The following is a 13978-nucleotide window of genomic DNA, read 5'->3' as shown; positions in this document are numbered from 1 at the left end:
GTCGTCCCCGTGGCAGACCAGCGGGGCTTTTTAAGTGGTCCTCTGGCCTCTCTGGTCGCCACAGCGATAGAGGGATCGTCCCCGTAAAAGGGTGACGCTGCTTATACTATGCCGCTCACTTCCAGCCTCGCTCTTTTCCTCCCCTCCGCTCTAGCCCTCCTGCCGCCGGGCCCCCGGCCCTTAGCTAGATCCCTCCCCTCCCCGTCGGAGTGGCCCGGCGAAGATGTGGAATTTCCAAACCTTATTGGATGGTGGTGGTGCCACTCTGGGGGGAGGCGGGACCCCCAGCGGCGAAGGCCGCCCCTCTCGGACGGTGATTGGACTCGCCTGAGTAGACCGGGCTGGGATTGGTGCGAGGTGGGGCCAGCGCCATCGGGCACCTTGAGCCGAGGTGTCGGGGAGGCGGCCGCCGCCGAGAAGCCGGCCGGACTCGTAGCTCCTTTGCCCGCCGTGTGCGGTCCGCGAAGGGCCGAGCCGAGGGAAGGAGCGGGAGCCCCCCTCCCCACCTCATCACGCGGGGGCGGGGGAGGCGCTTGTCGCGTGTCGGGCGCAGGACCCTTGGGGCCGGAGGGGGGCCAGGACGCGGGAGGGGGGCGGGTAGTGGAGGAAGGGAGAGGTGCAGGGGTCCAGGAGTTGGCATCAGGACCAGCTCAGGATTTAGACCTGGAAGTGCTTCCGGGGCGGAGGACTTGGGGGGCAGAGGAGGGCGTGGGTGCGTCTGGTATGGGATGCCATGGAAAGGAGGGGGCCCTCCTAAATAGATCCGTGGGTGGTTCCTTTGACTCTTCTATCATTTTGCCCTTTGCTTTGCCGAAGAGAGAGTCCCCATGGTCTCTGCTCAAATTCTGGAAACTTTCTCTTTGGGTGGGCTTAATCACCTACTACTTTATTATAGAACTACCCAGAGCCTTTCCTGATACTGGGCACAAACGTGGGGAATATGTCAGAAAACAGGAAGCCGCTGCTGGGCTTCGTGGGCAAACTCCCCAGTGGGACTGCACTTGGGAACTCAGGCAAGACTCACTGCCCTTTGTGCATGGGGCTTTTCAAAGCCCCCAGGCTCTTGCCTTGTTTGCACACAGTTTGCACCACGTGTCTGGAGCAGCTGGAACCCTACTCGGTAGTGGACATCCGAGGGGGCGACTCTGACACAAGCTCTGAGGGGTCAATATTCCAGGAACTCAAGCCACCCAGTCTGCAGCCCCAGATCGGCATCCTCTGTCCGGTATGTGACACTCAGGTGGACCTGCCCATGGGTGGAGTGAAGGCTTTAACCATAGACCACCTGGCCATGAATGACGTGATGCTGGAGAGTCTTCGTGGGGAAGGCCAGGGCCTGGTGTGTGACCTGTGCAGCGACAGGGAAGTGGAGAAGAGATGTCAGACCTGCAGAGCCAACCTCTGCCACTTCTGCTGCCAGGCTCATAGGTAAAGATGGGATACCCCACCTGGTGTAGCTTAAGAGCAGAATAAAAAAAAAAAAAAAAAAGTGGTGTCAAGCCAGAAATCCCTTGTGAACAGATGGGAAGGAAAGCGCTCTCAAGTGCCATGTAGGGTCAAACAGCAATATATGCTGTGATAAATACTCTAGAATGGTAGTTAACTCCTGCACCCTTACATGATACCTGTAGTAATGGTGGAATCAAAGGTTTGCATAGTCCTTTTGCGGTTTGGGAAGCACATTCACAGTTTCCTTGGGTCATTAATCACTTTTTGTATAAAGGATAATGGTAGTGGGTGCTGGCTAAACAGAAGAATATAAGAGCATAGCCCCTGGCCTTGATCTCATTTGATGCCTTGCCGCTCTTACAGAAAAGCAGGCACTGTTTTCACTCCCATTTATTATTTGAGGAAACTGAAGCTCAACACTGTGATTTGCCAAGGTCCGCCAGCTGGGAAGGAGTGCGTAACAGAACCGAATTTTACATCTAGGGCTTCTGGCTGCATTCTGTGCTCTTTCTGCTAATCCACGCTGCCCTCCAAACAGCATAAGGTGCTATTTGGCGGTGCCCCACCTCAGCCTTTGCCTTGTACTAGAGTCACTCTGGAGCTTGGTGAGGTGGGCCGGTAGGTGCTTGTTGGGGTGCAGATTTAGGTCTTTCGTGGCATTTGGTGAAGTTTGCCACATGGATCACTCTTTGTCCCTTGTCCACCTTCTCCCCCATTCCAGGGCATCAGAATAGAAAATAGCCATGATTTTAGGATTAGCTTAAAATAGTTTTCTAAATTCTGCCTTCCATTTGTTTTCTGGTCTCACCCACAGAACAAGTTAGTAGTCTTCAGTCTATTTTTAACTGGTAATTATGACTGCCTTGCTGCCAATCAAACAGCTGATCTTGTTTTCTCTACAGCCACATTTCTGGTGCCAGAATAGGCATGTAAGCTCCAAGTTGATATAATGCTAACTGGGGGGATCGCTCAACAGTCATCAGGTTTTCTAGAGATTTCCTTGAAACTCCAGAAGGTCACAGAAAAGGGGAATTAAGAGAACTGTGATCCCACTGACCGTTGATTTCACTCTTTCTAATAATTTCGATGACTCGAGGAAAATTCTAGCTTGCTGCTTGGGGTGATGGAGGCGCTGGTCATGGAAATGCTTTACCTAAATCTTAGGGAGACTTAATGTCACGGCCAGCCAGACACTTTTTAATTGCCTAGGGTGTGCTGCTGTGTCCCCTTGCATAGTTTCTGTCTCCTGGTGCTGGGTTACCACCATGCTCTCACCTCTAGCTTGCTGAAGGAGCAGGCCATGGCTGTTGTTGAAACTTGCCAAATTCACTCTTCGGAGAAAGTTCCAGGACATAGCCTTAGTGTCGCAACCTTTGGCAGAGTCCCGTTCCAGGCCAGAGAGCCCTAGTCCACTATTGCTTTATTCAATATAGTAGCCCTTTCAAGTAGGTACTATCCCCCCTGGGACAGATGAGGAACTGGAATCAGAGAGGACCCTGTGGTTAGTAAGAGGTTAGAGCAAGGGACCGAACTCAGGTTTCTTTGACTTCAGCGCCCATGCTTTTGAAACTGCCCGACTGTTTCCCAACTGAATTGTCCCCTGATGTCCCGATCCTGGCTCTGTTTGCCCCTAGGCGGCAGAAGAAAACAACTTACCACACGGTGGTGGACCTAAAAGACTTGAAAGGCTACAGCAGGATCGGGAAGCCCATTCTGTGTCCCGTGCACCCTGCAGAGGAGCTGAGACTGTTCTGTGAGCTCTGTGACCGGCCAGTGTGCCGGGACTGCGTGGTGGGCGAGCACCGGGAGCACCCCTACGACTTCGCCAGCAACGTTATCCACAAGCACGGGGACTCCGTGCGGGAGCTTCTCAGAGGCACCCAGCCCCACGTGGAGGCCCTGGAGGAAGCCCTGGCACAGATCACAGAGATGAACAGTGCCCTCCAGAAGCGAGTGGAGGCTGTGGCAGCTGACGTGCGAACGTTCTCCGAGGGTTACGTCAAGGCCATTGAGGAGCACCGGGACAGGCTGCTGAAGCAGCTGGAAGACATCCGGGTCCAGAAGGAAAACTCCCTGCAGCTTCAGAAGGCACAGCTCGAGCAGCTGCTGGCGGACATGCGGACGGGCGTGGAGTTCACTGAGCACCTGCTGACCAGTGGCTCGGACTTGGAGATCCTCATCACCAAGGGGGTGGTAGTGGAACGGCTCACGAAGCTGAACAAAGTCGAATATAGTGCCCATCCTGGAGTAAACGATAAGATACGCTTCTCTCCTCAGCAGAGAGCAGGCCGGTGCCGTGGCTATGAAGTTTATGGGACCATCAATACGAAAGAGGTCGATCCAGCTAAATGTGTCCTTCAAGGAGAAGGTAGGAAGGCATTTGAGAGGGCAGTGGATGGGGACATGGTGTTGAAAGAGGTACGGCTTTTTCAGCCGGGGCCTTCATCCAGCTAGGAAGAGCTTCCTCCTGACTGGTTTACCAAGGGAGAGAGCCATACCAGTCCGAAGGACAGCGACCCCTCCCTTGCCGTTTCTTTCTGTTTCGTTCTGGTGCATAGCCCATACAGGGGTGAGGCTTGACCCTTTTCCAGTTGAGCAAAGTAGTAACTAGCAAGGACCTCAAGGAGCGTGCTGTTTCTATCAGATGACAGAGGAGCCCGTGCCCGTAGAAGACGACAGGATAGGCCAGAGCGAAATCCTGCCTGCTCGGAGAGGAGACTGGCAGGCCCCAGAGTACTTGGATCTGGTTCTGAAGAGAGTTTCGGAGGAGTGAGGAAGACAGGGTTATAATGTACTTTCTTCTATGCTCTTTGTGGCTCATGTAAGTCACATCTTAGCATTGAAAAGATTATGATAGGCATTCCATTCAGTAGGGGGAGAAACAATTTCTTTTGACCATTCTGTCCCTAAAGGAGGCATGTCATTCAAACATATAGTTTAGAGATCTGTCCTGACAGCAAGACGGTACCGTAGGGGCAGGCTGACTCTGGCGCGGGAATTCTTAACTGTTTGGAGGCCACAGATCCCTTTGAGAATGATCTCTCCCCAAGGAACAGCTATTACTTTGGGCACACCATTTCAGGAGATTCTTAGACCCTTCATAAGCCTCTCCAAAGACCACATGGTAGCTCATGAACCGCAGGTTAAGAAGCCGTGTTGCACCTGCTGGACCAGAGGCTGTAGCTACTGAATATTTCCCGCAGCATGCTGGCGGGAGTGCCGAAGATTCGAAGCTGATTAACCGACCCCCCTGCCTGTTCCAGCATGATCCACAGCTCAGGGAGAGCGGTTTGGGGGCTACTACCTTCTCTCACAGGGTCTAGAGCTTCTCTTCTCTGAATACATAGGTCTGTCCTTAGGATTAGCTCCCTTAGGGCTGAGGTTCAGGTTCAGGATCCTGCGTGATCCAAGAGCAGCTACTGGCTGAGAGACAACCAGGCTTGCCAGGAGGGAGTGCCAAGAGGTATGCTCTAGGGGAAAGAGCCAGAAGAGAAGAAAAAGGAAGCAGGGCCATCACAGTAAACAGGAAGCACAACCGTTTGTTCTAAAGAGAAAAAGCGAGATGGTGTCTGATCTGGGGATGCAGTCACCACTGGTTGGCCTTTGAGATGAGGACTGAGTGTTTATCTTCTGCAGATCTCCACAGAGCCCGGGAGAAACAGACAGCCTCTTTCACCCTGCTTTGTAAGGATGCAGCAGGAGAGAGCATGGGCAGGGGAGGAGACAGCGTGCACGTCACTGTAGTCCCCAAAGATAAGAAAGACAGGTTTGTATTACACAGTCAGGTGTCAGGGGTCATAGGGGGTGATGAAACTGGAAACTTGAGGCCCTTCCCAGTAGTGATATAACTGCATGGTTAGATCCCACTCCCCTGACGCTGTTAAAAAATGTGATATGACCTGTTGGAGCAGATGTGTTTTCTTGTGTGGGTTTTATGCCAGTACTCAATGCTCTGCCCCTCAGATTGTCTGAAAAATATTCTGTGTTGGACTGAATGGCCCCCTTCTCGAAATTCAGCCCCACTTTGCTACTACATTGTGCTGGGAGTGTATTTTTATGTCTCTGGAATCAGGAGAGAGGGGAGAGCGGGAGGTTACAACAGGAACCCCTCAAAGAACACAGTAACGCTTTCAAGGAACTCATCTGTACATCAGGTTGGATCAGCATTTATGCCGTTTCCCTTCTGCTGTAAAATTAATTTCTGAGACCAGTGGAAGAAGTGTCCTGCTGGGGGATATTTCAAATTAATATCGGGTTGAATGGTGTAGAGTTTACACCCTAAAGTAGCGGGCAGTTGCGGCGGGCTTGTGAGAGTGAGTGGTTATTGAACTCCATGTGCATTCAGTCCGGTCAGAACGCTGGTACAAGATAACAAGGACGGGACGTACTATGTCTCCTATACTCCCAAGGAGCCTGGCGTCTATACCGTGTTGGTCTGCGTCAAAGAGCAGCATGTGCAGGTAAGTGAGTGGGACCCACGTGTGTGCCTCCCTGGACTCCTTTCCCCTTGGCTCCTCTGGCTTCTACCATCTCAGGATGCGGGGACATGTCTCATAGGATCAGCTGTATGGAGGGGCCGAATAGAATTCTCTTTTTTACTCTGTTCACATTAGAAATGACCCAGACTTTGCTACTTTTAGCCTTACTAAAGGATGCTGGTGACCAGAAGAACTCTATCCCTACTGTACCTCCTGGCAGTTAGGCTTGCCTTTCATCATTCTCCCAGTTGGAGACTTCTTGATTCGGGAAAGATACCTCAGTCACAGTGGGCAATCTGCCTGGGAACAAGTATACACATTCAAGCAATATAATCTAGCTCGGGATTTTCCAGCTTTCTTCGGACTGTGACCGGACGTACTGGAACTTACTGTAACGCAGTTTGGGAGAGTTAGGCCCTCTCCCCTCAACTGACCAGTCTTCTCTCTGCCTGGCCATCTGCCCGCGTCACTCTGTACATACGTGCTTAGCCATTACCAGGGTTACCACACGACCTCCGCAGCAAGGATAACACCTTCTGGTTTAGAGATTACAAATTTTTAAAAATTGGGCAATACTCAGCATGTCCAACAGAATCTCAAGTAGTCACAGGTGTTCCCCGACCAGAAAGCAATACTGACAGGGACAATAAAATACCATAGTGTCGTGATATGTTGGGCCTGTGGCGTGTGCACCAGGAAGACTCCTATTCAGCAGCCACTTCCTGCCTGTCTGATTACGGCACGCTGGGGTGGGTCAGGTCCCTTTGCAGACATTCTCACACCTTTTTTCCAAACTGTTCAGGCATAGCGATCATTGTCCACTCGGACTGAGAAACAAACTTGCTGAAATACACATTCCCTGTATAGCAGGATCAGAATTTGAACCCATTTCTTTGAACTCTGGTTTGTTTTTAAAACAGATCATAGGGGCACCTGGGTGGCTCAGTTGGTTAAGCGGCCAACTTCAGCTCAGGTCATGATCTCGTGGTCCGTGAGTTCGAGCCCCACGTCGGGCTCTGTGCTCACAGCTCAGAGTCTGGAGCCTGTTTCAGATTCTGTGTCTCCCTCTCTCTCTGACCCTCCCCCGTTCATGCTCTCTCTCTCTCTGTCTCAAAAATAAATAAATGTTTAAAAAAAAAAACAGATCATAAACTAGGGGCGCCTGGGTGGCTCTGTCGGTTAAGCGACTGACTTCGTCTCAGGTCATGATCTTATGGTCTGTGAGTTCGAGCCCTGTGTTGGGCTTGGTGCTGACAGCTTGGAGCCTGGAGCCTGCTTCGGATTCTGTGTCTCCCTCTCTTTCTGCCCCTCTCCCCCTCCCCACTCTGTCTCTCTTTCAAAAACAAATAAAGATTAAAATAGATCATATACTCTTTAAGTGAAGAGAGATGGAACATTTGAAAGGCTTCTAAGGTGCCACACTCCTCTGCTTGGTGCTTTTGCAGACAGCACGGTTCCCACTCAGGGACAGGCACGTAAGCAACACTTATTAAATATTTGTGGTCTAACGTAGGATAGAAACTGGAGAGTGGAAGTGGTTCTTGAAGGAAAGGGGCAGGTAGGAGAGTTTCTAATTTGAGAATTATTCACTTCTCTCCCTTGCCTGTATCCTCATAGACCTAGACTAAGTGGATGGGTAAACGGATATGTCCAGGGGGGACGGGTGGAAGGAAGGGAGTGACGGCCCAGCCTCGGGGTTGCAGCACACCAACACCCCTCCGGGACGGAGAAGACCGTGACATCTGTGATGCAGGAGCACAGATTGGGTTTACTCGTGTATCAGGTGGGCCACGTGCCAGAAGGGCCACACACATTCCTCGACTCTCATGGCATCTGTACCTGGCGCCGTCCAGCTGAGCACCCAGCTAGTTACCGTCCCTAGTCTGTTTCCCTGCTGTGGTCCCTGTCCTCCACGGCCAGGCCCTGGGACTTACACCGCATTTAGCACATGTGACGCTCAGCACACCCCTGTTGACTCATAAGGTGCTGTTCTCTGCTCTTGGTCTAAACACTGAAGGGCTCACCATTCACTGTGACCGTGAGGAAAAGGCATCGCTCACACACAGGCGTGTTTCACTGCTGCACGTTCTGCTCCAGCGGAGGCCAGAAAACCGCTCGCTGTGCCTGTGGAGGCACCATGCCAGGTAAGGAGGCTCGCTCTCCAAGTCCTGCCCCTGTGGGCCTGTCTCCCAGCAGTGGGGGTCACCTACCACACAGCCACTAGGTTTAGGATGTTCAGACATAGACTTTCTTGCTGGGAATATAATCTGTGCCTGCAAATATACCACAGTTCTAGAAGTTTCACTTAACACCTCTTTATTCTGAAAAGTGAAATCGTAAGCTGAAAAGTTCAGAGTTCTTTTAGTTTTGATACAGTTCGCCAATCTTATGAGCCCTGTGCTCCTCCCCAGGACATTCGATTTCCATCTGTACCCTTTCCCGCAGCCTGGCACTTAAAAACTATAAGTCCACTCTGTTCCTTTTAAAACCTTAAAGAAATTCCAAGCAAGGCAGGGATGGGGAGAAGGTCTGGCTCTTTCCTTGGGGGTAGGGGCATCAGCTCAGGCAAGAGATCTAATTATTTCTTTTAAAGTATTCTACTGTGTTTGTGCTCTGATGGCGGGCCTTAAGGTGGGCTCAGGCACCGTTTTGCATAAACACTACAGGCACTACGTTCTTTTTTACTTCTGCCACTCTTCCCTTCTCTCTTATTTCAATTATTTTTCAGTGAAAATCCAAACCAGCTCATCTCCTTGAGTTAGCAGAATGTTAAAACAACACTCTTCTTAGCACTTCGGCTAACTGACAGTCTTAACTGACTGTCTTCAGCCCTTGGGAGTCCTCCTGCTATGGAGGCGACAGTTTGTTCTCACCGGGTTCTTACTAAACGTTTTCACATCCATGAGGCTAAACGTTGCCAGAAGCTTTAGTTTCCCTGGTGAACTTCTGGACTTCACTCTAATGGCTGTCTTCTGTCTCCTCTCTGAACCACCATGCAGGTGGGTACCTGGGCTGTGGCCACGGACACAAAGGTCACCCAGGCCGCCCGCACTGGTCATGCTGCGGGAAGTTTGCCGAGAAGTCGGAATGCACATGGACAGGTGGGGAGAGTGCACCGAGGAGTCTACTCAGGACCGTAGCCCTCTGATGCTTGTCCGAGCGGTGCCCAGCGCAACTTCAGATGACCAGAGGACCCCGGACATTGATTAATTCTGAAGAATCTGATGGAATTAAAAACAAAGTGCCTTGTCTTACACTCTAGAGTTCCAAGTCCTTTTTTGTCAGTTCCTCACTGATCATATGTGTGGATGGCTGAGCACAAGGGACCATCACATTTCTCTTCGCGGTGATTGGCAGTGTTCACTCTTTTGTACGGGAACCAAGGGATCTGTGCAGTTGGAACTTATGTCATGGGGATGTTTAGTTCCTTACTTTTTTGTTTTTAATGTTTGTTTATTTTTGAGAGAGAGAGAGACAAGGTGTGAGTGGGAGAGGGGCAGAGAGAGAGAGGGAGACAGAATCTGAAGCAGGCTCCAGGCTTTGAGCTGTCCACACAGATCCTGAGGCAGGGCTCAAACCCACGAACCACGATACCATGACCCGAGCCGAAGTCGGATGCTTAACCAACTGAGCCACCCAGGCGCCCCTAGTTCCTTACTTTTGAATGCGTAACTCTTTTACTTCTCCCTGAGCCACATTTTTGCTATTTTCATCAAGGAATGAAAGCCTTTCATCATATCCACTTTTTGCTAGCGCACTCTACATGGATTATAATGTGGTCTTGCTGTTCAGGTGGAGGTCCCGGCTTGACCCGTACACCACGCTCATCTCGTACTCGTAAGCCTGGATTACTCTTTGGTCAAGGCCATACAAGTAGTAGGAAAATAAAGGAACAGTGTTGAAATACCACCTCATAAATTTATTGCAGTTCTACTCACGCCAGGCAATCTTGATACGTTCATCCTCCTCATATCCCTCATTTAGAGAGGAGTCTTCAGTTTTGTCCGAAAAGCCAGGGAGTTAACTAGAAGCTTTGAGTCCTAGAGTGCACCTGCTTAGCTGTCAGAGAACTCTTGGAAGAGGAAGCACACAGTGCCAGTGCCTCATCCCTGCCCAGGGCTTCACTGTATATATTTGGTGTTTCCTTCTGGACTCTTGATTTCTCATGTGGCAAAAACTCAGCACGTATTAAGGATGATTACTGAAATCGGCACCGCAAGATCCATTAAGAAGTAGGTGACTCATTTGAGCAGTGAATTGGGTCAGGCAAAGGAAGTGAAGTTAGCAGATGAAACACACGACTGTCAGGTCGTCATGGAACACGTTCATTTCCTCCTTAGGGCTCACAGATAGGAGCTACATCGGAGCCGTAAATCCAAAGGTGTTCACTATATTCTCATCCTTTTCTGGGAAGATTCCCCTCCATGCTCTCTAACCCACATCTCATCTTCCCAGAAGACATTGATGGCCCCATGACCCTCATGAAGTGTTAGCGACTTGCTTTTCCTCACTCCTTCCAACTGCTCCAACCAGAGCTCAGGTAGGTGTCCTGTTAGCTCATCATTGCTGCTTTCCGATCAGTGCTTCTCAGCCAGGAGTGATCTTGGGGACATTTGTCCTTGCTACAACGGGGGCTGGTGCTCGCTCCTAGCATCTATTGGGTAGAAGTCAGGAACTGCTCAGTTTAGGACAGCTTTCTGCAACAAGGAAATATCCAGTCCAAACTGCTAATGGGCCGCTGTTGAGAAGCCCTGTTCCTGGCCATTACCGCTTTTTTTAAAAAGTGGCCCGCTAGGGGCGCCTGGGTGGCGCAGTCAGTTAAGCGTCTGACTTCAGCCAGGTCACGATCTCGCGGTCCGTGAGTTCGAGCCCCGCGTCAGGCTCTGGGCTGATGGCTCAGAGCCTGGAGCCTGTTTCCGATTCTGTGTCTCCCTCTCTCTCTGCCCCTCCCCTGTTCATGCTCTGTCTCTCTCTGTCCCAAAAATAAATAAACGTTGAAAAAATATATATAATAAAAATAAAAAGTGGCCCGCCTTGAAGCTGATGCCTTTTTATAACTGCCCCTCCGTGGTTCAGCATCTACACAGCCCCACATCCCTCCTCGTTCCTTGAAGATTTTAGCACCGAGCTTGCCGCCGCTGCAGAACCACTCCTCAGTGTCAGAGTAATTCAGTGTCCACACAGCCGCCTTAATTCCAAGACCCGTTCTCTGTTCTTGTTCCCCCTACCTCAGCCATACAGTCGGTCACCCCCCAGACCTGGCTGGATTCCAACTGCACCATCTGCAGAGTTTGAATTTCCAGCCTCCTACGACCACAAGCTCCCATCTCTCTGGCTCACCCACTGTAATAATCTGACTCTGCTCGGGAACCCACAACGCTGTGCCTCCACGTGCTTCTCACCGTTCCCCTCCTGCCCCCACGTGCCTCCCTTCATCCTCTCTCCGCTTAGATTCTCCAGACCATCATTACAACCTCTCCTGCCTGTGGGTCTCCCTGTCATTCGTGACAAAGCCCCCGCTTGGATCCGACTCTCCACCCAACCCTGCAGAAATGATCCTGGAGAAAAACACAAGAACACGAGGACTAGCCTCACTTTCAATCCACGACCACTAATTTCAGTGGGCCCTTAGCATCGCCCAGTTGCCTGACGACATCTCTCTAGTCTGTTCGCTCCCCCACCCTGAAAAGATGAAATTATTTCTTACTTTCTTCTCAAACTCCCCTTTCCACCCAACTTCCCCTCCCCACTCATGACCCGGCCTCCTATTTCACCAAGAAAACCAAAGGATTCAGAAGAGAATCCCCTACCTTCCCGCAACATCTACGCATCTGCTGGTATTCGTGTCAAAAGCAAACCTCTATACACGTGGGGTCTGCACTAGACCCCATTCCATCTCTCCAACCCAGGAACCTTGCTCCCAGAACTCCCCACTCTGCTCACTGCTCATTTCAGAAAATAAACATGCTACAGTATTCCCCTGCCCCACTCTCCAAACAACAGGTTTCCCTTGATTTTTGTATTAGTCTGTTGGGGCTGCCATGACCAAAACCCGCAGACTGTGGGGCTCAAACAACAGAAATTTCTTTCTCCCATTTCTGGAGGCTGGAAGTCCAAGATGGAGGCCGGAAGTCCAAGATGGAGGCCCTTCTCCCTGGCTTGCAGATGACTGCTGCCTTGCCTCCATGCAGATACATACATCCCTCATGTCTCCTCTTCTTATAAGGACACCGGTCCTACTGAATTAGGGCCTGTACTTCTCACCCCATTTGACCTCAGTTATTTCCTTAAAGGCCCTGTCCCCAAATACTGTCACACTGGGGATTAGGGCTTCAACCTATGAATGGCAGGGGTGGGGGGGGGGGCAAAATTCAGTCCATCAAATCTTTCATTACCCTGACAACCGCTCCATTTTTCTGCTTCCCTTTTTAAAAACCTCGAAAATAATTGTTGTTTGCTATCCCTGCTTGTCCTTGCACCCTCTGTTAGATCTAACCCAGTCAGCCCTTCTTCCTCACCACTCCACTGAAAACACTTATCAAGGTCCCCAGTAATGTCCACATTATGGAATCCAATGATCAGTTCCCAATGTTTCCATCAACAGCATTTAACACAGCTGATCACTTTCCCCTCCTTGAAACGTTCTCTTCCCTTGGTTCCTGTGGCATCATTCTCCTTAATCATCCATCTTACTGACTTTCCCTGACTTTTCATCTTGGCTAGTTCCTCCTCGTCTCCCCAGGCCCTACACATTGGACAGTCCAAAGGATCCGTTCTTGCATTTCCATTTCTTCCCCCTCCCTTGGCTATCTCATCCCCTGCTGACCTGCTAAATACCATTTAGACACTGGTAACTCCTACGTTTATCTCCTCCAAATTCCAAAGGATTAGATCTAGTGGCTCACCCCTCTACTTGGATGTATCACAGGCACCTCAAATTCCAGATGTCCACAGCAGAACCCCTAGTTTCCAGTGCTCACTTCCCACCTGCCTACACTACCAACCTGCTTCTCCTGCTGTTCCGCCTCTTTAAAAGGAAAGCCCCAATCCATTCTTACAGGCGGTAGAGCCCATGGCCCTGCAAACATGCTTGACTCCCCTCTCGAGCACCATATCCAATCCATGGGCGAGTCCTTTCAGCTGTCCCTTCAAAATACACCTGTGGAGCACTGCTACTGTCCTGGTGTAAGACACCAAGATTCCTCCCCTGCCTTCCTCCCCTACTCATCTCCCTGCTTTCAACCCCCACCCCCTCCTGGGGCCTGTTCTCCCCTCAGGAGTCAGAGGGGTCCTTCTGAAATACCTCGGATTATGTCACTCTTCTGCTCAACACCCGCCAATGGCCTCCCATCTTACTCAGAACAAAGCCAGCGTTTACAGCGGCCTCTAAGAGCCTGCACCCCAGCTCCAGGCTCGTCTCATTTCCTACCCCCATCCTTCCGTCACTGTATTCCAGCCAGACCCACCTCCAGGACCCGGGCTCCTCAAACTCTCCAAGTAGTCTGTCTAGCAGCCTTTACAATCACTGCCCCTCCATCTGGAGTGCTCTTCTCACAGATGCTTAATGATTCACTCTCTTTCTCCTCAGGTTTCTGCTCCTGTGTCAGACATCGCATTGGAGCAGTCTTTAGCTACCTTGGATAAGATAGCATCTCCCCACCCCAGGACTCTGTATCACCCCTATTCGGCTTCCTCACCACCTCACACACATACTCTACTTGTTTAATGTCTGTTCTCTCATATGACACTCGGCTCTGTGAAGACAGGGACTTGACATTATCGATTATATTGTCCCCATGTAGGACAGTTCCTGGCACACAGGAGAGGCTTAATCATTTTGTTGAATAAATAAAGGTATCATTTGGTGCACGTTTTAGTTTGGATCTCCTTGGTATCTGTTTCTACAAGCCACACTGCCCTTCCCCCAAACTCCAATATTTGTCATGTAACCAAATCCCACTTGGAATAAAAATCGCAGCCTTCTCTCAAACCTGCTCTATAAATTATATGCACCTTAGGAACCAGCCTTGAATTTTCCAATTACCTCAGAC

At 50.7% G+C, this 13978-nt stretch overlaps 1 protein-coding gene and 1 long non-coding RNA gene across 2 annotated transcripts; both read left to right on the top strand.

The window, feature by feature from the left end:
- Positions 1–57: 57 nt before the first annotated feature.
- Positions 58–9181, top strand: TRIM45 (tripartite motif containing 45). Its single transcript, XM_043575950.1, has 6 exons — positions 58–1428; positions 3084–3817; positions 5086–5215; positions 5795–5909; positions 7945–8071; positions 8927–9181. Exons 1-6 carry the CDS (start codon positions 941–943, stop codon positions 9073–9075), a joined length of 1743 nt encoding a protein of 580 aa, XP_043431885.1. The 5' UTR covers positions 58–940; the 3' UTR covers positions 9076–9181.
- A 306-nt stretch (positions 9182–9487) lies between these two features.
- LOC122481006 lies at positions 9488–13793 on the top strand. The gene is made up of 2 exons (XR_006296728.1): positions 9488–10467; positions 13516–13793. It is a non-coding gene; the product is annotated as an uncharacterized LOC122481006 (long non-coding RNA).
- The last annotated feature ends 185 nt before the right edge of the window (positions 13794–13978 follow it).

Source organism: Prionailurus bengalensis, chromosome C1, assembly GCF_016509475.1.
Source record: "Prionailurus bengalensis isolate Pbe53 chromosome C1, Fcat_Pben_1.1_paternal_pri, whole genome shotgun sequence".
Lineage (NCBI taxonomy): Eukaryota > Metazoa > Chordata > Mammalia > Carnivora > Felidae > Prionailurus > Prionailurus bengalensis.
This window is presented reverse-complemented; position numbering and strand designations above follow the sequence as displayed.

Coding starts and splice junctions, on each gene's coding strand:
- TRIM45 (XM_043575950.1), top strand. CDS start 941: ATGTCAGAAAACAGGAAGCCGCTGCTGGGCTTCGTGGGCAAACTCCCC. Junction 5,216..5,794: donor CCCAAAGATAAGAAAGACAG/GTTTGTATTACA, acceptor ATGTGCATTCAG/TCCGGTCAGAACGCTGGTAC. Junction 5,910..7,944: donor TCAAAGAGCAGCATGTGCAG/GTAAGTGAGTGG, acceptor TAAACACTGAAG/GGCTCACCATTCACTGTGAC.